General features: G+C 36.2%; 1 protein-coding gene across 1 annotated transcript; it reads right to left on the bottom strand.

Moving 5' to 3' along the window:
- Nucleotides 1–713: 713 nt before the first annotated feature.
- On the bottom strand, nt 714–24,050 carry LOC120766681 (homeotic protein deformed). The gene is made up of 5 exons (XM_040092322.1): nt 23,253–24,050; nt 21,035–21,135; nt 20,781–20,958; nt 3,652–4,049; nt 714–1,843 (listed from the first exon to the last, which is right to left on the bottom strand). Exons 1-5 carry the CDS (start codon nt 23,956–23,958, stop codon nt 1,457–1,459), a joined length of 1,770 nt encoding a protein of 589 aa, XP_039948256.1. The 5' UTR covers nt 23,959–24,050; the 3' UTR covers nt 714–1,456.
- Nucleotides 24,051–24,764: the final 714 nt, after the last annotated feature.

Genomic DNA, 24,764 nt, shown 5'->3' with positions numbered 1-24,764 from the left:
AATGGAAGTAAGATCTCTGACTGTTAATCGTCGATTCACAAGCACCAGTTCCTTTATTTTATTGACGTGTTGATCATCAGTTGTTCGTGGTTCGTCGTTAACGCTTTCTCGAACCTCTGTGAATAAATTGTACCAATCAAAATCACATGCTCGCGACGAACAATAATCACCGAAGGCCTTTTTCAACATTCTGAACATTTTGGCGACAGAAGTTCGATTCCGGACACCAAATTTAATGGAACTTCTTCGTTGAATAATTGTTTCTTCTTCTTTATTGGCGTACCGTTGAATAATTTCACTCATGATAAAAATCGCCGATGCACTTAATGTACTTGAGAAAAACGAGCGTGTACTACACACAAATTAACATTTGGCATATATGTCACTGGCAGTCATACCAACCTGGATAAACATATTTCGACGCATATTTTTGCGCGCGAAATTTAAATTAAAAAGTCTTACTATTTTTTGCCCACAGTAAAAATTTCAAACTGTCAAATGGATTTAAAGACCTTGCTCATTCACTTTAAATTAAAAAAAAATTTATTTATAAAAAATTTCAAAGACCAACAACTCTGATATTCATTTCAATATATTTGGTATTAATATTGTCTATAAGTTTGTGTACAATCTTCTTATACATTATTATAATAAAGTTAAATAAAACATATTTTAAATTACAACTATAACTACTTATGTATACGCTATAACTATGTATTTAATTGTATGTACTGATATTATTTCTTTCGACAAGAATTCATTGAATAGCATTACTTTATATATACGTACATATGCATATAATTACATAAGCCATTTGTAAATACAGTAATATCTACAGTTTAAATCCCTACTTATGTATATGTACAGGCTGTACAAAAACACTTTGTTCACATATACATATGCACATATGTATTTAGTTGTATTTATACGATATATGTACATTAATATTTCAACTTAACTAATTCACTGCATTTTCCGAATCTGTTATTGACCATCATTGAGAATGGCAATTTGAAAAGCTACTTAATTATGTCTTTTAAAGAAAAAGCATAATAATAATAAAATATTTTTGAGGTTAAGGTAAATATAGTTTGCGCTTTCCCGCTAATTTTAGCGTGTTTATGCTCGTAAGGGGTTGTAGGAGAAAAATGTAATAAAAATTTCCTTTTCCAGTTTTCTATAAGTAAATAACAAGAATATTGCCTAAATAAATAAGATAACTGTTCATTGCCCAACAAATTATAAAAATTTGGCAACTGAAATGTAATAAGTGCGAACTCATAAAATGCTTACTTTTACAGTTATTGTAGTTAGCTGCATAAATTACACTGCTCGTACACATTTAAAAGACTAAAAGTGCAGGTAAATGTAATTCAAGACTCATTTGTATGAAATTAATTAATTTGTCTATACTTTAAGAACCCTAGGCCGGCCGTCTGTCCCATATGCGCAATTTCTACAGTGTGGTTAGATCATAGTCCTGTTTTATGTGTTGCAGATTCGCCATCATATCCGGTTGCTGCGTTGGCGGCGGCAGGGACGTGTGTGTGTGCTGATTGGCGGGATGAAGGTTCGCATGCATTTGATTGTTGTTGTTGGTTGCCTGCAAGCTGACAGGTACACCGTTAATGCCACCATTCGCATGACTATTTGGCATTTGTTGTTGTTGTTGAGATCCTGTGTAGCTGCCACTTCCGTTGTTACTGCTGTTATTGCATGGATGCTGGTGCAGCGCTGCAGCGTTAAGCATGTTCGATGGATCACTGGGGATAGGCATATACGGTGTGTTTGCCAGCGACGAATTGACATCGCCTATGCTTTCCAAACTGTCCGTGCGCAAGCACTAGAAAATATAATGAAATAGAGGAAATAATGATTAATATGAGTGAGTTCAGTACAAAAAAAGTCAAGAAAAAGCGTTAACTTTGACTGCACCAAATGTTAATTTGCTAGATTTATTTGCTATATATTTATATATAACGAACTTTGCACCTAACGGAAAACGTTTTCCTACTTATTTCCATTCTAAACAATATGTTTGGAAATTTTAGATATCTTGTCAAGTAAAAAGCTTTCCATATATGAACTGAAACATACAAGTATAGTGGTCCAATATCGGTGGTTCAGACATATAAGCATCTTTTTAGATGCAAAGTTTCTGATAGATATATGGAAAGCGACCGATTAGACCACGTCCACCACGCAGTTAAGAAAAAATAGCAGTTATGGCTGAGAGTGTACAGGAAGACCATGGAGAGCCGATTCGTTGCCGTTCGCATCAACTCGGATCGACGTATGCATTGACTTAGCGCGTTTTACGTCGAGATCTTAAAATGAAAGCGTAAAACATACAGCTTGTGCATGAACTGAAGGTGCTCGGCTTTCCCAACCGACATCGCTTCGGTCTATGGGCTGGAAAAGTTCTAAAAATAACCGATGTTTTCGAGCCAAATTTTGTTCAGCAATAAGGCCCATTTCTGGCTCAATGAGTTTGTAAACAAGTAAAATTTCTGCATTTGGGGCGAAGAGCAACCAGAAAAAACAACGGTTTGGGAGGTTTGTGGGCCGATAAAATCATCAGTCCATATTTTTTCAAAAATGATGTCGGTAAGAACGTATCCGTCAATGGCGACCGTTATCGCGACATAATAGTCGTTTATTAAAACGGTGATGTACTAGGAACTACGGGAAAAATATATATATGTATATACTTGTATGATGCCTGAAAATTAAGCTTGTAATCTTGGCGACATTTGGTTTTAACAAGACGGCGCCACTTCACACGCATCGCATCACTCATTGGATTTATTGAGAGAACACTTCGGTGACCTTTTTCTGTGAGGATATGTAAAGTCTATGCGGACAATCCCGCTTCGATTCAGACCTCAGAACAAAACATCACGAGTGTCATTCGCCAGTTACCACACGAAATGCGCGAACGAGTCATGGACTCAATCATGGATCATCTGAGACGTAGCCGCGACCACCATTTGAAAGAGATAATCTTCAGAAAATAAATGCCAAAGAATGTTGTTTCGAATGATAATAAACATTCTCAATTACATTCGGAGTTTTTTCTTTAAAGAAACTAGGGAACCTCGAAATGGATCACGCTTTAATTAAATAATGATTTGCAGTCCGATTTGAGTGATTCTAAGAGATTATAATGCAAAGTAGGCGATAACCGTCCACCCGAAATCCGATTTTACTCTTGATCATTTTTCGGTTTTTGTTGTTGTTTAGGAAGTGGAACAAAATAGTTTGGAGTTAACAGATCAAGATCGAATAAAAATCAATTTCCGAGTCGATCACGTAGTTTGACTGTCGTAAGATATGTAATATATCGTCTAAACTATATAAATTTACGTTCATAAGGTTGTGGGGAAGGATGTGAGATTCTAAATCTTGAAAGACCTATATATATACAATATCCTGAGTAAAGATCATTCCACGCTCCCTTTTCGATTTATTTTTTAACCATCGGAGCCAGCAATTCAACTTAATATTTCAAATATTATTAAAAGTATTCGATTTCACGGATAGAAAACGCGAGAGCATACAAATCTACGAATAGGAATATCAATAATGTAGCTGTATGTAAACACATATCTATAATCTATGTACTTCTTATATAGGAAGTTTCAAACTTACCTCATTTATTACTGGAGGTTGTTGTGTTTGTTGTTGACTACTCTGCTGCAATTGTTGCTGCTGCTGCTGTTGTTGTTGCTGCGCTTGCTTCTTTGCACTCACTCTTTTCGGCTTCTTCGGCGCTACCGGTGTTGGATTTCCATTCGCGTCCACCGTCTTCTTGCGCACATTCTTCGTGTTGGGCAATTTATTGTCTTTTTTCCATTTCATGCGTCGATTTTGGAACCAGATTTTGATTTGTCGCTCCGATAACACGAGTGTATGTGCGATTTCGATGCGTCTTCGTCGTGTGAGATAACGATTGTAGTGAAACTCCTTCTCCAATTCGAGTATTTGGTGGCGGGTGTAAGCAGTGCGTTGGCGTTTCGGCTCCATGCCCGGCTGATAGGAGCCATTTGCTGAAAATAAAAATGGTTTCAATTTAGTTATGAGAATGTTTTTTTAATAGAATGCGAAATTACAAATTTCGAGCTGAGTAATTTAACATATTACTATATTATTTTCTCTATAAAATCTTAAAACTTGAAGTTATGATTAGAGCTCTCCAGCTTCAAGCTCATTTTTTGCCACTTAATTAACCGTTTTGCGCTTTTATCGCTGAGCCAAAACTTGAAGCCACCAAATTATGGTAAACTGACAGCTAATCGTTAAGCACTCCTCTCCATCCCCCCCTTCAAGCGAGTGCGGCATTTGTGCCAAATGTTCGCGCATTTAATCAAACTTCAGCCAAATTCGTACTGACTCCTTGACTTTGGTGGAAATTTTTAATTTAACTTTGTCGGAAAACGAACACAGTTGTGCATTCGTATGCGAAAGGTGTGGCAACTGATGCGTCTGTCGCAGTCGCTGTCACTCTTTGACGGGGCAAAGGCCAGTGTGAAGCGTGTTGTTAGGCGACAGTACAATTAATCAACATCAAAAATGGTGAAGTGCACGAGGAAAAAACGGACAATAACTGATAACTAAGTGTATAACTTAAAAGAGACTTTCCCTCAAGGGCAACGGTAAGCAGTAAGCAGTTGGTTACTTTCGCGAGGCAACAAGAAAAATCAACCCTTTTCTCAAACGGTGGGCTCAAGAAAATTGTGTAAGTTTCACAAGAATTGCCAACACCTGCTGCCGCAGCGCAAAAGAACTTTCTTCAACACAAAAAGTGGACTTACATACAAACATACTATAAACATGAATTCACTTGCGCAATTGTAAGTTTGTTTACAGTTGTGGCAATCATTGAAAAATATATTAACTTAACGTGAAATATGACTTGTGCTAAAGTGAAATATATTTGTCTTTTGGAGTGTTTTCAACAATTTTATATTTCTATTGTTCTTTCCCTCATTTACTGCTTCGTAACAAACATTGTAAATGGCTTTGTAATTGATTGGTTTTACAATCCGATAAACAATTTCAATGAAAGCTTTATTTTCGCTCAATAAATGTGTAAATAAGACGTAAAGACAGCCGAATGCCCAATTGGGAATAACATTTAAGATTAATAGAGAAATAACGGATGACAGCCGGTTTTTTATATAACTGTATAAGCAATGGTAAGATAGCGATCTCTTAGTTTCCAAATTTCGCAATAAATAGAAACAACTTTTGAGGCCAAGGCCATTTTCGATTGGTGTTTCCCACGAAAAATTGGAACTATTACTTATCTGGCTAACTGTTTTATTATTTAAGTGCTTAGATCAGTGCACTGTATAGAAAATGCAGAAGTAGGTCTAATTTACTTCTTTCAAGTAATTTCGTCCCCTATTACGGCATTCGGCAAGAAACTCATCAGGATAATAATTATTTCTCATGAATGAATACTCGTACAGCTTTTACAAACTTTTTTTCCACCATATTGGGTCAAGAGTTTATATACCAGTTCCGTCTCTGTAGCTATGCTCGTCCTAGCTCCACAGGTTTTGAGATATCATTCTTGAATTTTCACATATCCTTTTCTCCCCAAGAAATTGCTCTTTTGCCGGAAACAACGCCACTATCAAATCACTATTGGATATAGCTGCTACTCAAACTGACCGATCAAAGTCAAGCTCTTATACGGAAAACTTTTTTGTTAGACAAGATATCTTCAAAACGCTTGGCGTAGATTATCATCAAAAACGCTGCTAAAATTTTCGAAAAAGAATTGAACAGATCGACCTACTATAGCATATACTGCCATAGAGCTGACCCAACAAACTCAGGTCTTTGTGTGGAAAACTTGGCTTACGGGTTTCAAAAAATCATTTTTTTTGTCTTATTAAATTCTCCAACACCTCTGGAATATTGTCCTAAATTTTCATGTTTATCGGAGCAATAGTTTCGGATATACAGCCTTGCGAACTTGTGCGCTCGAGGCTAGCTAGGCTAAGTGCGCCATCTTTAAACGCGTTTTTCTCGAAACTCTGTTTTTGAAGTCGGTTGGTAAAACTTCTCGAAAATTACTCAACTCTTACTTTCATAAAAGAAGGATTTTATTTTCGAATACAACTATTTGTAGAAAGATGTCGAAATTTTAATTTTTTTGTAAAAATGTCTGCAAAAAATCGAATTTTCAGTTATTTCCTTCGTCCAAGTTCTAAGTTAAGATTTTAACTAAAACACGTATTTTTTCAATTGATGGTCCTGTAAAGAGTTATCCTGCCAAAGCGAGCGCATCTTTTTCAGAGTCACCGGAAATGGCGTCGCAATGGCCGAGTTTAAAATATTTCTTTTCAAAAAATGTCAGAATTTCTTTGTTAATAATGCACATATGTTTGTAGCAATAAAAAATTCGAATAAAATATTTAATTTTTTATATGAGAAAAAATAATAAAAAAAATGCTGTTTTTACACGGAGAAACCCATGTAACCCATTAAGGTATCATCATGTTATTTTGCATAGATTATTATGCAAGGCAGCTCTGTACCCTTTTATACCATAAAATCCGCTCCTGTGAATGGTAAGTAAGATTCTTTTTGTCTCCATTTTATTTTAGCGAAAATTCCTTTGCTTTTTCTTTTATAACAGAACGCGGTTACACGATGAGAAAATCAATAATACCAACAGCAAAAGTGCCAAATGTTGTTGTACGATAACTGCGTATCATTTCACATAACAACAATGCCAATGAATGCAATTCTTGATGACGGATGGCAACCCGACATCAGCCTAACCAACTGCTATCCCCCAAATGCGTAGTGATTGTCTCGATTTCTTAAGCAGTCGGAGAGTGTTGATTGCATGCTTAATGTGGCAACAAAAAAGAGGCCAATTTATTACACGTAAAGTGCCGTATCATTGGGATGATACAACTTAAATAAAGGAGCGAGGGCCAATCAAGCTATGGAAGTAACTAACTGTATACTTATATACCATACATAGTAAGTGTAGGTATAATTTAGTTTGCTTGGAGTTATCGTAATATCTTGTAAGTTATATAATCTGAGGGTAAGAGCATTAAAGAAAAAAACAAAAATAAATATTACTTAAAATATTTTCTTCATTTTTGTGTGCTTTCATCGGCAACCAGTTTCATAGAATTACTTAAGAACTGTTTATTTGACTATTGTCTTGGAATAAAAATGGGTCTTCGGCGGCCTTTAAAACATGTTTAACAACTTATGAAGGGCACACTAGTTGCTAGCTTCTGTTGAGAGAGACCGCTTTAGAGTCTCTCAAAAAATTTCGCAGCTGTTTTGGGCCTTTTAAGACTCACGCTTTATTTGGTTATATTGGGTAGTCGAAAAAGTCTTTTCGTATTTTTTCAATAAAGAATTAAAAAAAAATAATAAGTGGTAGTTTGATTGGAAATATGAAAAGACTACCCAATATAAATAAGCTTTCGACGAATCACCTTACTATTTAATCGGCGCCGTTTCGAAGCAACCACCTACTTATTTATACATAAATACATAATATTCATATGTACAATATGTATGTAATACATATGTATGTACATAAAAAAGCAAGAAACAAGTAGCAATTGTGATGGAACTTTGTAAAAATAAAAATACCGTAACGAAAACATCAAAAGGCAATTACCATAGCATGTGGCAAAGTCTTCGGGTGAAACGAAGACAATGGACTTGCTGATATGGGCCAATTTTCGACTTTACTCCATTCACCAATTTTCCAGAATTGAAACTTGTAGTACGTCTTCGCCGGCTGATCGGCTGATGTTTCTCGCTGTTGTCGGCGTGTTTGTTTTCCTCACAATTTATGCATGATTGATCGCACAATTATGACTTAACGCTTTTGAAAGACACTACTGCAGCCAACGCATGCGCGACTACATACATACAAGTACATATGTACATATGTATGGTACATACTTTACGTTATGTAGGTGAAGTAAGTAGAAATCCGAAAAAAGTGCGCCGGTTTCATTGTCACTTGCCCCTTTCTTGTTTTGTAGTTTTGCTTCGCTTCTTTCGCTTTGCTATTTGAATGTTCAAACCATGTTGCCGGCTTATTAGGCTGCTCGCAGTTAATTTCGTTTATCTTTTTAATCCGAACGCGATCAGTTTTACCTTGCCGCTCGAAGACAATTCGACTGCGGTATGTGTAGGTTCGACAAAATCGACAACGAGTGCGTGTAAACAGCTTAGAATCGTTGCGCGACACCGGCAACTGGGCATACGCAAACGTCGAACGCCGTCGACCACCGGCCAACAGTTGCCGATAACATTGTTACTTCCGTCGCTTGATTGTAATGAACGACAACCTTTAATTATTGTTTTCCTTCACACCCATCCGCAACGCGGTTGCTTCTCGTTTGATCGGTGGCACATGGAAGCGAGTGTATTTCATAAAATATGATTAATTATCGCGACAACACTTTAATATGTAATTTACTGATTATTTTTACTTTTTACGCGTTTTTGTCAGGCTTCTGAATTTACGCTGGACCACCATTGTGACTCTTTGTATAAAAGTAACGGAGCGTTTAGGAAATTAGCACATATTATTATTGAATTTGCATAAAATTACAGAAATACGATCTTCCGTAGATAATAGCCATAAGTTGTCGATTTAAATTTTAATCTTCATTAATATTTATTTACTGTTATTTTTAGTGCTAATTAGTTATTGAAGGGAGATATTAAATTTCTTTATGAATTAAATTTTTGTTTCGATCTTTCTTCATTCAAATTTGAATAATCTCCTATGTTTATGCCAATCTCTCTAACTTTTGTAATCGATCAGCGTCTGGAGGGTATTTATCCGGAGGCTATTCTGTAACTGAACCGTATTGATTGACAGATGGCACAGAATCATGTTTTCACATAAATTTACGAATGCTGAACTTTCGTTTTATTTTCGGACTACAAATGTTGCTATGTATATTTTTTTGCATTTCGGAACAGTATTAGGATTAAATGAAAAAGAAGAAAATAAGACTTGGGAGTTGAATTTTACTCAAAAACTCATCCGATTCCTTCCATTCTTTTAATTTGTATAGATTATAGAATTATATGTTCACAATTGCAAGTAGTAATATATCCATGAGAAATGTTGGCGGTATGTAGAAGAAAGTCTCTCAAAACATTTTAAAACTTGTTCTTTTTAACTTTTTTCCCAGATGAGTCAACTTCTACCAATAAGATTAGCGAGATTAGCTCTATAATTAGGCATCAAATAATTTGCTTCAATCAAGCTTGTTATTAAAGAGAATGTTGGTTCATAATCTTACATGGGTTTACGGGTTTCAAAAAATTTTATCTCCAGAATATTATGCTAAATTTTCAAGTTATTGGGAGTAATAGTTTCGGAAATACAACCTTGAGGACTCGATGCTCGAGGCTAGCTAGGCTAAGTGCGCCGTCTTTAAACGCGTTTTTCTCGAGACTTTTGAAATAGGTTGGCATGATTTCTGGAGAACTACTCAACCGATCTTCATGAAATTTCATCCAGGTCTTTGAGATACCATTCTTAAAGACTTGGGTGAAGGATTGTTTTTCGATTACAACTATTTAAAAAAATGTCAAGAAATGTTCACTGAAATTTTCATTTTTTTTGTAAAAATGTCTGCCAAAAATCCATTTTTCCGTTTTTCCCCTTCGTCCAAGTTCTAAGTTAAGTTAAGGTTTTAACTAAAAAACGTATTTTTTCACTTTAGATGATTTTATAAGGAATTATCCTGCCAACGTGGCCGCATCTTTTTTCCGAGGGGTCACCGGAAATGGCGTGACAATGGTCGAGTTTAGAATTTCTTTGTTAATAGTATATGTTTGTAACAATAAAAAACTCTAATAAAATATTTTATTTTTAATATGAGCAAAAATTACAAAAAATCTCTTTTTTAAGCAAAGAAGCCCTTGTAACCCTCAAAGAAAAGCGGCTGCATATACATATACTGTTTTGTAGAGCACAAAACCAATGGGATTGCCAAAAATGCCAGCCGACTGACTACCGAACCAGTACAAGTCGCTAAAATCAATACATAAAAGGACTTCTCAGTGGACTGACAGACTGATCAAGGTCAGATTAGATACCTTAAGTACTTCCAGAATCGCTAATATTATGTACAAAGCTCTCATACGGTCTCGAAAAGACTGCAGGAGTGTTGTGAGCCTAATGACCCGATCAAAACTTACTGACACGATCATCAATAACGCCGTCCGATGAAATAGTCATGACAGAGATGCTGCAACACCTACTCTGCTTCTATCCAGCCTGATCTAGAACTCGTCTTAGATATCTAGCAGCTTCGCGGTTCAAGGAACTAGATGAAGTGTCAAAATTATATATTAAGTCTCTCTTAAGGTTCGCAGAAACCATTGACGTGCTGTATGACGAATACTTCAGCTCGAATTAAGGTGAACTTCTGACATTACTAAGGGCCAGAAAGTCGATGTAAGGTATGACTACCAGCTAATATAGCCTAAGCTAACCTAAAAGCAGTATTGGCATGTTAGATCTTTTTTGTTGGCTTCAAATTCAAAAAAATTAAATTTTAAACCATTTATCGTAGATCTAGCAAGATCCGGTAACAGCCAAAGCTTTACGTATAAAGATTCTTTGAGAGTAATACGCCGAAATTAATATCTAAAAGAGGGGACTTTAAATGCCCACCTCCCAGGCCATTCTTTTTGATGTATTTTTTATTAGTGACAACTTAAATTTCAAATCTGTCCACCTATGTTCTTCTGATATATAACCTTTATATTACTTTTCCACATTTCTAATGTTTCCCTTTATTTCACCTCTCCAAAGGGCTATAAATATTATCTTATTTAGTTTTCAAAACTCCAAATTTAATACAATTTAACAAGTCTTACTAAAGTGTGTGTTTTAAGAAAATATTAAACAATTTCTGTACGTTCACCATATTTGAGAGGGGCATGTATGTACATATGCACATGTTTCACATGTTTTATGGAAAAAACAAGTCAACATTTCAACAACAGCGGGAGCTGCATCAGCAGCTTGTCACATGACTTGCAATTTGTTGCTTAAAATAAATATGAGCTCATAGCAAATTCATAATACGAACAAGCGTTGCTCGTTCGTGGCGACCAGCCCACTCTAACTCACGCCGCGTAATGTATTAAAGTAAGGAAAATATTTTAAATTAGATACCGTGAACGCATGAGCTATGTTTTATACGCTATCACTAAAAACGCTTAGTCGTTGAGCATGGCACATAGCAAACAACTCTGAAATTAAAGTTACACACAAGTGAAAACAACTAAAACTTGAGTTAAGGTTACATAGAGCAATAATATTTTCCGGTTTTACTGTTAGTGTAAGATTTTTACACAGAGTGTGAATAACAGTTTAATTTGCCTGACAAAACTATATTCTCATAACAATTTTATTCTTATATCAATTTTGAAAAAAAATAATAATTTCGAATATTTAACTTAATTCCGTTCAAAGCATTTTTGTCAAATATAAGTAGTGAATCTTCAGAGCTGAACCTCTTTATGACGATAGAAATCAATAACCTAAGTGACCTTCTAGGAGAAGTTTCCAGGAACTGTTTTGGGCCCTTACTAGGAACGGGGAAAATCTTGCTATGAAGTGATGACGTTAATCAAAGTTTACCTCTTCCTAAAACTTTAAAACAACTTCTATAACATCCTAATTTGAATATAAGATATATAAATATATATGTATGTATAAATATACAATCATTAATAAGTGCTTCTCTTGAAACGAACGAACGTTAGGTTCGTTCAAATGTTGTTCAACTGTAGGTTGTTACTTTTTTGTTTAGCGCGAAGTTTGATAGCTCTTTTGTGTGTGGGTATTAAACTTTTTTCTAAATGAACACGTCAAAGTGAACTGACATACAACCATACCTACCTAGAATTGAACAAAATAATAACTATATGCACGTAGGCTGAATTAAGCCTCCCCAAATTCGCGCAAATAGAATTAAATGCTACAATTTAAAATTAGTAATATAATAAGTTGTCAAAAAAGTCTTGCGGTATTTTCGCTAGTTGGCGCTGAAAGCGCGTAGTTCTAGTTTGATTCGTCGCATCGGGTCATGCTATACCTTTTTTGTTGATTGATTGTCGTTTCTTTTACGTCGTTCGTGAGTTATAGCGTCGCAAACATGGAACAAAATAAAGAGAAAATACGGCATATTTTACAGTACTACTACGATAAAGGCAAAAATTCATCTCAAGCCGCCAATAAAATTTGTGCAGTTTATGGACCCGGTACAGTTTCCATTTCCACCGCACAACGATGGTTTCAACGTTTTCGTTCTGGTGTAGAGGTGGTCGAAGATGCGCCACGCTCCGGAAGGCCTGTCGTCGAAAATTGCGATAAAATCGCTGAATTGGTCGAAAGAGACCGGCATAGTAGCAGCCGTAGCATCGGTCAAGAGCTGGGCATGAGTCATCAAAAACTCATTTCAATTTCAATAAAAAAAAATTCAATAAAAATACCGCAAGACTTTTTTGACAACCCATTATATGAGAGTTAATAGTTAGTTAACTTATAAAAATATATAGGTAGTTGATGAATATTATTTAAACTTATTTATTGAATTTATAGAGGGTGTTTTTAGAAGCACTTCTTCTTCTATTTCTAACCAAAAATCAAACCGACCCAACAAAAAGCATAAGTGTAAGGTAAATCGATTTAGCACCGTCCGTCTATCCGGCTATCTGCATATATGTACGCGATTTAGTTCTTCAATTTTTAAGATATATTTTTATATATTTTTACCCAAGAAGCTACTCATCTGTTGGAATCATCGATCTCGCCTATAGCTCCTACACAAACTGAACGATCAAACAAAAGGCCTTGTATGGAATTGTTTTCATTTAGGCATCGCTACAATCTCCGCAGAAATTGTTGAGATCCTACAACTATAATATATATGTATGTAGCTGCCATACAAACTGAATCATATCAAAAAATGTTTATTGGACAAGATATACTCAGGAAATTTGACATGGAAAAATGTCCAAGGTAGCGCTATATTTTCCGAACAACTACTAACCGATCAATAGGAAGTTCTTTTATGAAACTTTTTTTGTGCAGGGTATTTTATCTGCGATGCAACCAGAGTTAACGCTTTTACTGCTTTTTGGACTTACTAAATAATTACTCTACTGAACTTCTTTATGAAGTAAATCGGGTATGACAAATGATCCAAGTTAAAGTACTTTTTCAATAGCCTTTGACAGATCACGCATGAATCGGGTCAAGTTGTCATATTATTTTTATTAAGTATTATTTACCATTTCATCTTGGAAAGATTTCCGCCTGAACAACGTTTACAAATCGTTCAACTTTATTACGAAAATTCACGTTCTATGAAGAATATGTTTCGCGCGCTTCGCTTAACTTATGGTCAACATAATCGGTCTATTGAGCGTAGTATTCGCAATATCATCGACCATCTTGAAACTCAGCATTTATTATTGGATAATATTCGACCGAATAGAGCAGGTCCAGCACGCAGTGAAGAACATTTATATAGCAGCCGTAGCTGAGAGTGTACACGAAGACCGTGCAGAGCCGATTCAGCGCGTTCGCAGCAACTCGAACTGGCGTATGCAACGACTTGTCGCATTTTACGTCGAGATCTTAAATTGAAAGCGTAGAAAATACAGCTTGGACAAGAATTGAAGCCGTTCGACTTTCCCAAGCGACATCAGCTCGCTCTATTGGCTATTGAAAAGTTATAAGAAGACCCGACGTTTTCGAGCTAGATTTTTTCAGCGATGAGGCTCATTTTTGGCTCAATGGGTATGTAAACAAGTAAAATTACCGCATTTGGTTGAAGATCAACCTAAAGAGATACAACAGCAGCCATTTATTCAGAAAAAACAACGCTTTGGGGTGGATTGTGGGCCAGTGGTCCATATTTCTTCAAAAATTATCCCGTTGAGAAGGTTACCGTCAATGACGACCGTTATCGCGACTAGATAACCAACTATTTGATGCCTGAAATTGAAGCTGCGACATTTGGTTTCAAGATGACGGCGCTACTTTCCACACATCGCCTCATTCAATGGATTTATTGAGAGAGTACTTCAGTGAGCAGACAATTTCACGTTTTGGGCCGGTCAATTGACCACAAAGATAGAGTGATATCACACTGTTTGACTGTTTTCTGTGCGGATATGTAAAGTCAAATATCAATGTTACAAGTCGAAATGTCATCGAACGAGTCATCGAAAATTGGACTCAACGGATGGACCTTCTAAAACCGAGCCCCAGCCAACATTTGAAAGAGATAACCTTCAGAAAATAAATACCAAAGAATGTTCTTTCGAATGATAATAAATAATAAAATTTGGAGTTTCTGTGTTTTTTTCTTTAAAAAAGAGGGAACTTCGAAATGGTTCACCCTTTATTATTGCATCAATGCTATATTTTAATACAAACATAATATATAGTATATGTAGATCTAATATTTTACGCCAGGAAGTTTATTTCTAAATACCAGCATAGTCTAACAGCTGTTGTAAATTCCTAGTAAACCATTGAACAATGGAGACTTGATGCGAACTGTTAAAAAAAAGTAATAAAGCTTATTGACCAACGAAAGCGAACAAAGCCGACTAACGATCACGCATTTGCCGCGCGAGCAAAGAACGAGTACAAAAGCTGCAAGTGACCTTGAAAATCGTTTTAATGCGAACTTAATTCAAAACATAAAGTGAGCTGCTTTGGCGCAATTGGGTATTAAATTGCCGGCTGAAATCAAACTCAGATTTTCAGCTTTTCCTTTCGACAACTATTATTCTAATATTTTCCAAACACAATAAAAAAATTAAAAAAACACTGTGGCTTTTAGTCGATATAAATGAAGTGGACCACCTTACGGATAGTTACGATTTCATTATAGTGCAAGTTAGGCTGCAAATTGTAGAATAATGGATACTTTAATTGACGCAAAGCGTTAAAGAACCAAAGTCAGCGAGCTAATACAAAAAAAAACAATATCGATAAAGGGTGTGCGATATTGAAAAGTTGTTTATTTGTTCGCTTTTGTAATGGCGATGAGTACTGATTGTGGTGTGTCGGCCGAAAGAGCGCTAATTAAGCTGCGAGGTACGACCAAGGCCGAGATGTGCAGTTTTTTGTTTGCTTTGGAGCTTTTACTGTTTGACAGTGCAGGAGCAAGGGAGAGAGCAGTAAAAGTGAGGCAGTTTTAATTTGCCGTTCATTCGATGTTGAATGCGTCGCCAATGCGATTGATGTATTTGTCTCTTTGTCAATTCGTTTGTCTGGCACTGTTGTTTTCATCGAAACTGAGTATTCGTGCCTCATCTGTCATATAAAAGCGAACTTTTCAAATTCAACTCCGTCATTCTCGACATTGTCGATATTGCGCCGTTGTGCTGTTGTGCTGTTATGCTGTTGTATTGCTGCTGATTTGTGGATGCTGGCGATGACGATGACGGTGTTTGTTGCTTGTTATGTCGAGTTTTTGGTTTTGTTTCTGCTGCTGTTTTGCAGCGTTTTTTCTCTGTTCAACATTTTCGTGTTGTATGTATTTCGATTTTACAATTCATAACCGTCTGTGTTGAACAGATTCGCGGCATCTGTGCGCCGCCTGCATCTCCTTGGAGCGGTGGATGTGATTTTTCGCAAGTCATCAAGTGACTGCGCGCGCACGCCTTGTCTCTGCGCCGCATTTGGGAAACTCATCAGGGGCAGCCGGCGGAGCGCGTACTGTAGCGAATGCTTATTTGCCATTGAAACTCGCTTACAAGGCTGTGTACTCGCATGACCAGAGATTTATTGAAATCGCCCGTGTTAAAACCTAATATTGAACTTGTGCTTTGAATTTTTTCTACGGCTGTTGTTATTTCGTAATTTTGCGATTTGTGATTTTTTCTTAGCGCCACATTGAAACCATCTCTAAGTCATTTTATAGATATTGCACTGGGCGGTTGTGTAGAGGAATGTACATATTGTACATTTAGTCTCTTTAGATAAGCGTTTTTCACATGCCAGTTTTGAAAAAATTATACGTTTGGATATGTTATTTGATGAACTTTGATACTTAGATATGGAACACTAAAGTATAAGAACAATTTTTAATAACAATTCCGTATTTTTAATAACAATATTTGTTACCAAGCTTTCGGCAATGTTATCTTAGTATTACAATTATAATCAAGGGGCTCAATGAATGGATGCTTTTTACGTCATTTATCTCAAAACTATTTTGTTCGGCGTGCCGTTGATGAAAAAAAAAATTATCCATCCGAATCACTTGAAATTTGAATATGGTGTTTATAAGATCAATATTAGGGACTACGATCAAATTTTAATTTTAAGAACAAAAATAGCTGTTTTCAGAATCTGAACTTCAAAAGCGCGAAATTTTTTTAATTATCATTTTTTTTTTGGTTGTAGTCTCAGCGATAGCTGCACTCCTACTGATTAATAATTTATTTGCTTTTTATGGTGCAGATATTCTGAAGAGTCAAAATTAACAACGGCACCTGGAGTCAGTTTTTAAGATAGCTTTTTTTTGGACGCCATTTTTAATATTATTAAAAATTTTTTTTATTTAACAAAAAAATATTTTTGTACTTTTCATAAGTGTATGAATAAACTGTAAATATTTTAAATCGATTGCTCTTATCTTAAGCCTTAAAAAAGTCTAGAAAACACCCATAATTTGAGTGTTCTAGACCACCGGGAACCCTTAAGCAATACCAAAAACCCCTTCAGGATCGAGAAAGAACTCTCCGAGCTATTCGATGCTCCAGACAAGGCGACTCCCTTTCGTGCGACTTCTTCAATCTACTGCTGGGGAAAACAATTCGAGCTTCAGAGCTGAATAAGTGCTAATTGTGCTGAAAAGGCACAATCTTCTTCAAGACAACTGCTGACGTACGCCGATGACATCGATATTATTGCTATATCGTCATAAAGCATCCGCAACTTGTCTCCCTCGCCACTTTTGACAGTCATAACTTCGAAGTTATAGATAATTTCGTCTATCTTGAAACCAATGTTAACAGCAACACCAATGTCAGCCTCGAAATCCAAAGCCGAATAAACCTTACCAACAGGCGCTACTTCGGACTGAGTAGGCAATTGAGAAGTAAACTCTCTCTCGACGAAACTCTACAAGTCACTCATCATCCCCGTCCAGCTATATGGTGCGAAGGCATGGACGATGACATCTTATGAGTCGGCGTTGCGAGTTTTCGAGAAAAAAGTTCTGCGGAAGATTTATGATGACCATAAATCGACGCTCGATTGAACAATGAGCTGTACGAGATATACGACGACACGATACGGCACATTATTATCGAAAAAAGATTATATATGAATTTTGTTAAAATATCTTATGTATGGAAGAATATTTTCGGAAAAAGACAATCATAGCCACATATTCGGTATCGGAAAATTTTGGATGCGGAATGGAATACCTTAAGCAACATTTGTTCAACATTTTATTCCGTTTATTCCGTTTATTGATGTATGGAAAGTCATTCTGATTGCGATCAGATCTTCACAGTATTAGGCAAGAATACCGGGATAATGTTCCGCATCAATGTTAAAATTGCTCAATTTTCGAGGTATAGATTTCACCCAAAGGTGGATGGAACCACGCTCATTGTCCAATTTTTCGAACCGTCTTTGCTGAGAAAGATAATATTTCTGACGATATTACTTCAGTTTTTTTTAGGATAATGTGAATATCAAATTTGACTCGGACTCGGACTGCATATAAATTGCGCGAGGAAGCCGAATCGATCAAACATTGTTTCCTAGATTGGTACGAAATTTGTCTTACAACCGACTGATTTTGATCTTCATTTGTTAACTATTGTATGTTAAACAGTTGTTTGTTTACGACACGAAAAGTTTGTGTGGCTAATTTCACCATGGAAAAAAATGTAACAAATATAAATTCTTGAAATTTTATTTTACCAATTTATCGTTGAAAATATTACAGAACTGATTTGGGTAGTCTATCTTATCATGAATAAAAATATTTCAGTAACACAACGCATTCAGTGAAGGACGTAAAGTCATCAAAAACTTGCCTTATGTGAGTTGTCTATCCAACTCTGGTGATGGGATAATATCGAAAACGTTAAGGAGACAGTGCTTGAATATCACAATATTAGCATCGGAGATAAAACAGAGGATCTCAGCATCTCTTACGAATCAACTCAACACATTTTTAGTAAATGTTTTGTGTAGAAGCGTGTCTGTGCTATTCTTCTTTATAGGCGTAGACACCCCTTACACGGTTATAGCCGTGCCTACGCTATACTAGTACGAAAAGACCTGATTCTTTTGCAAAAATGACATCGAATAAAACTCCCTAAAGCGATATTTGGCAATAAAGCTCAGGACTCTATATTAATCAAGCGCATTATTAACGTTAATATTAAAACTTTTATATGTTCAAGTTTTGGTTATGGTATATCATAAAAACTCTCTCTTAAGGCAGATTGTGTGAGATAAAATTATTTCTTTAGAAAAAATACCTTAACGTTCAGCGAAAAAAAAATTTATCATTTTATTAATTTTTGTTGATAATTTTAAGGAAAATATGTATTACTAATAACAATTCCAAAAAACTATAAAAATGATTATTCCGTATGAACATTGTATCGATTAGGCAAATGCGTTAATATGTTAACCGATATTACGCTTTTATAGTATTTAAGGCGCTACTAGGCTTGTGTGCGGGAAACATAAAGAAGAGTGCTATAAATGGGCTTTTTACTCTTTCTTTATCTTTTAACACGCAATGTAATTAATTCTTCAACGCATTTCGTTAATGGCTTTCTAGTTTGTGGATAGGCCGATGATCAAGAAAAAGTGCATTGGGGAATACACATAAATATACATATGTATGTAGATATATATGTACATATAGTATATGTAAGTATAAATGTTATTATGTGGTATTTTCGTCGACGGTAGCACGTTCTAGTATATATATAGCTGATAATTGCATTTGAGGCACAGGCCGAAAACAGAATGAATTGTGTCACAACTCAAATATGTTCTTAATTACGGTCTTTATAGTCACATGTTTAGCTATAAGCATTGAGGAGGTTTGTCCACGCATATGTGTTGACATGGCGCTCAGCTATTATTTTTAGTCATAAGAAAACCATACTTAAGTATTATACATTACAACACTTACTAACTAGGCTAGCACTGCTAGCCGAAAGGTATACATATTGAAGTTCTAATTTCATATTTTTTCGAAAGAGCGCTTCATTGGCTATAAAATTGTAGAATAACTATTATATTGGTTAGTCGAAAAAGTCTTTTCGTATTTTGTCAATAGATGTCGTGGCAGTAGTATATCTCCAAGGCTACCAATCACATTGTGTCATACCATATAGTGTTGGAAAGATGAGATTTTAAGCAATCCGGGGAAGTTGAAAAAAAAGTTACAGCTGAGCAAAAATGGGTGAAAAGAATGAAGAAATTGGCTGTTTTCAAATTTTTTTTATAAAAAAGGGAAGAAAATTTAAGCTAGGTTTTTCATTATTTTCCAATTTTGTTAAATATAACTCAAATGTGGCTACCGCTAATTTATTTTTCCCACCAAAATCTAGCTTTAAAGCGCTTGGTCCCCGCAACATCGCTTTTACACCTTGCCAAAGCAAACTTTCACTGCTATCTGAGATGAAATGTCAATGTGCAGCCGATTATGCTGATGATGAATATCAAATGAATGTTCAACAAGTAATAAGCGATGAATGCCCTCCAGAGAACAACCAGCAACCGTTTGAAGGAGATAAATACTTGAATGCCTTTGGGCACAACAGTTTCATACAACAACTTTGCAGCAACATGCTGGCAACTACTGTCGAACTAATGCAACGCACAGTGCCACAATCGCGCACAAGCGGCGATGACACCGACCGAGTGACGGATGAGCCGTGTCATTCGATGTTAATGTTGTGACATTTATCATCGACTCGTGTCCATAGTACATGCATACCTCAAGAGTGTGTAGGTATGTGTGTGCTGCGTTATAGGAACCTGATTATCGCTCTGCGCTGCGGCTGGCGCTGACTCCGAAAACTATCTGAATCATTTGACATTTGAGCATTTGACTCTTTCGCTGCTTAGCCGGCCAGCACGCAGTGCAAGTTCAAGAACCCACATTCCACGCTGACGTTGTGCGCTTTGTTAAAAATGAGCTACACTTCAACTCAAAAATATTTTTGAATATCTATACATACATACATGTAATTGAATTATTAATAGAGGCGTTTGGCTTAGTGTGATGTTGGCCAGCGTTTAAGCATGTTTCTATCCCACGGGAGTCATTTACCATATTTTAAACAAACAATTAGTGCGGCATGTCATAATAAAATGATATTGAAACTCTCAGTCTCTCTCTCTTCTTACTCAAGCGTGGTAACTGCAGGTAATTAAGTGGAACACAATTATTATTATTTATAGTTTGAAATCTCATTTAAGCGACGAATATCTCGAAGTTGGATTGTAAGTGACGAAAGACACTCGTGCCACCGTACTACACACGCACTTCGTGGATTGAAGTGCTCTTTCGGCACTTGATCTATTTTAATAACACTTTGAACGTGCATATGTTTGATTAATGACTGTTAAAAATGTCACTTAGTTTTTAGTTAATGCTGTCTTTAGCGCCCTTTAGACATTTAATAGTGGAACTATTCAGTTGCATTTAGTATACGGTTTTTTATGCACTCACCAACGCCCGCCACATGTATTTTCTTCATCCATGGATATATGATTCTTTCGCCATCTGTTGTTTCGCCCATTAGATCGTCGTCGGTATCCGAATCGCCCAAATCATCATCATTTCCATTTGAGCCCAACTCGTCCGGCGATCTGTCCAACATCAGACGGTCCTCTTCCAGCATGTCATCCTTAAAATATAGAGATTAGTAACAATTAATCATTTCATGCAATAAAATTTAATGCAAACTCGTTTTTAATACTAACATTTTCCGAGCCAGTATCATCACAGCGTAACCGCATGCCCAATTCCTGTAGTTGTTGTCCGGCGGGTGCGGCTTCCTCGATGCGCTTTTCCAATTTGAGACCTTTAAGAAAACACTATTAGTCGTCAAATTTATTTCATATGCTTTTTGAAGGAACAAATATACTATATATGCTTAAGATATTATCTCATCTGAGGCTGTCGTGTCTTTTGGCTATAACCGCGTAAGAGGTAGCTACGCTAATGGAGGATAAAGAAAGATCTTGAACTTTGGCATGATATTGAAGAACTGGTCAAAAACGAAGCGCTCGCAAAAGCTACGCAAAGGATATGAAATTATCAGGTTTTAAGGAGAGCGATCCAGATTTGGCCCTATCTGCCCATTCTAATACCAATATTTGAACTCAATTTAAAGAAATTAACAATTAATTTTTTTATTAAATAAATATCTTTTAAAATTAAGACAATTGTATTACCCTTAAATGAATAAAAATATATCTTCATGGGCTCACGCCTTATAATAAATTTATTACCTGACAAAATCCTATTTTTTTTAATTTGGAGAAAGGGTATTCCCAGCTTATATGAGAACTTATGTTGAAATTTGTTTTGAAATGTTAGACTGAAAGTTAAAGGTTATGATTTTAATTAAGCAGAGAAGAGAAATATAGACAAACTTACGGTGTTATATGGGTTTACGGGTGTTAAAAAAAACTATTTTTTTATTGTTTTATAAAATTCTACAAAAGCTCTAGAATATTTTCCTACATTTTCTTGTTGATTCGAGTAATAGTTTCGAAGATACAGGCATGATAACTTGTGCGCTCGAGGCTAGCTAGGCTAAATACGCCGTCTTTAAACGCGTTTTTCTCGAAACTGTGTTTTTGAAGTTGGTTGGCAAGATTTCGTGAGAACTACTCAACCGAACTCAACCTTTATTAAATTTTACATGCGTCTTTGAGATACAGTTCTTAAAGGCTTGAACGAAGGATTTTTTTCCGATTACAACTATTTGAAAAAAAGATGTCTCGAAATTTTCACTAAAATTTAAATTTTTTTGTAAAAGTGTCTGCCAAAAATCCATATTTCAGTTTTTTTCCTTCGTCCAAGTTCTAAGTTAAGGTTTTAACTAATAGATTTTAACAAAAAGGTTTTAACTAAAACCTGTAAACAAGTGAGCTTGAGAAAATGTAACTGCTTCAAATTATTTCCAACCCAAAAACCAAAAAAAAAAACTATTATTACTATGGATTATTAGATCTAATAATCGAAGAACAAGTCACAATTATGCTTTTGACAAAATGGCGATATCTCAAAAAAAGTGGTTTTTTCACTAAAGAGTTGTTTAAAAAATCTAAATTATTATCAAAAGTCATATTTCCTCGAGCTTCACAAATATATCTAGAAGATTGTTTGAATGTTTCAAGTCGATCTGTTCAGCAATTTTAAAAAGCTTTCTTCAACGAAACAACGAATCGCGTTTAAAGTTTCGGGATCAGATTACAATGAGTTCACAATAAATCATAAAATTCGAAGTTTTGGTATCAGATTACAATAACTCCACGAATTCATACTGAAATCATATATATTCTTATCTTCGAAACAGTTTGGCGAATCAACTTCAAACTCCAGCGGAATTTTCTCAGATATATCTGCATTCCATATATGTAAGCAAAAATATTCGAAACCCCTTAAGAGAATTGTGATATGGAGCCAAAGATGGAATCTTTTTCGAAAATTTGGTTAATAGTCTGACAAGATTACGAAACCACAATATGTGCCTATATGTGTATGGCGCCAAATAAGTAGAGCTCTTAGTTATTCAAAGAAGCCTAATTGAGAAGAAACTTCATGTACTCTTAACATTCTTTTGTTTAGAAAACGGTCGACACAAGTAAGGAAATACCAATAATGTTTGGATATGTCTTCAAATATAAAATTAGAAATTATTAAAGCGCTCGATATACTAAAGGCAACGCTAAACCTACGAGCGTGTACATCATTTATTTTATTTGCTTCTCATACCACCCATTATCGCACCGAAAATGGCTCAAAATATAGATTTATTTCGATTCTTATTTGCTGCTATTGAAAACTGGGAGACACTTGAAGAATTTTTATGAACAACTTTGCTTAAATTTTTTACTATCAGGAAACATACGCCCCTCATCTCATTTAAGTACACTTTTCTTTGAGTTAAGAAACAAAATTTGTGCTTACCTAATTCTTGCAATCCCAGTGCTGTGTTGGACGGCGGTTCAGTCGAAGAGCATTGCAGGGGCATATCCATCATTTGCGAGTGTGGCGAATGACCTTGCGAATGAGCACTACCGACACTGCCATTTGTACCATAATAACCATTATAATATCCATTTGAGGTGAGAGAAGCGCTTATACCGTTCGGCGTATTTACCGGCGGTGGATAAACACCATTCCCCAACGGTGTAATAGGTTCGGAGTGCACCGCTCCGGCCGATATGAATTCCGGCGGACCAGTATGCATCGCAGCCGCATGATGGCCATAGTAGCCGAGACTTTGGTGGTGATGATGAGTGGGTGTAGGCGCATAATTCGTATAACCGTTATTGTGATGGTGACCTGAGAGCGCGCTATTTGTATGTGCATGCGGATGAGGCGGATGGTGATTAGCGGCAGAATGGTGGACAGCGGCTGCCATGTAATCATTGACCATGTCGGCAGGGTGTGTGGCATGCGGATGCGTCGGCATACTGGGTGGCATGCCGCCGCCCATGGTCGCACCCATGCCCGACATATGTCCCGTCGTTGCCGTCATGGAGTAGTGACCATTATAGTGATGATAATCGTCGGCAACGGGTGGAAATTTCGGATCTAAGCCATTACCCATACCCATGGGGCTTTGAACGTGATGCGGCGCGTGTGGGTAACCCATTAGAAATGAGCTCATAGTGACACGGGGCTACACAATAATTTTTATGTATTTTTTTGGTTTTTTTAATTTGTCTGAAACTTTAATAAAGGACCTGTTTTTTTCTTATTGGCGAGAAGACATTCACTTCTGGGTAGCTTTTGTAAAGAATAAATATTTTTTCACTTCATTCAAAGCTTTTTTGGTTTAATCAAACATATTTTTTTTTATAAATTTATCACTGAGTATTTAATTCACCATAATTATTTTCTATTTAGAATTTTTCTTCTTCCCACACACTTTTTTCACTTCTCCACGATTCACTTTACATTATTTTACAACGCGCACGGAAATGCATAGTATATTTTTATATTCGTAATTACATTTAGTATATTTTTGATATTAAGTCGTTTTCAAGTAATTCGTTTAGGCGCGTCGGCAGTATACAACTCGCACTCAAGAGCAAATTCCAATTTTTGTTAAATAAACCAAATATATTTGAAGAGTCGCGGTTGGCGACCAAACTTAAAAGCCCGCTTTCAAATACGCGTACGGTCCGATTCCTACGTTCCGTTCGGTCTGTTCATGACGAGCCGTTCTTTTGTTGTGTATGACTCGCAGCGACTCGACGACCAGCGAACCTGTTCCCCTTGTCCGTCATTCAGTCAGCCGTTTGGGCTCATTCGTTGCTGTCCAACAGTATTTGTCTACAGCAGTCCGACTTCGTTCGACGCACATTAAAATTTTGCCGTAAAACCCGATTTTCTGGTTTCCACACACAAAAAACACACTCACAAACATTCAAGGGTAGCGCGCTGTGCGGCGGTGTGAGCGACTCGAATTAA

This window comes from Bactrocera tryoni, chromosome 1 (assembly GCF_016617805.1).
Source record: "Bactrocera tryoni isolate S06 chromosome 1, CSIRO_BtryS06_freeze2, whole genome shotgun sequence".
Classification (NCBI taxonomy): domain Eukaryota; kingdom Metazoa; phylum Arthropoda; class Insecta; order Diptera; family Tephritidae; genus Bactrocera; species Bactrocera tryoni.
This window is presented reverse-complemented; position numbering and strand designations above follow the sequence as displayed.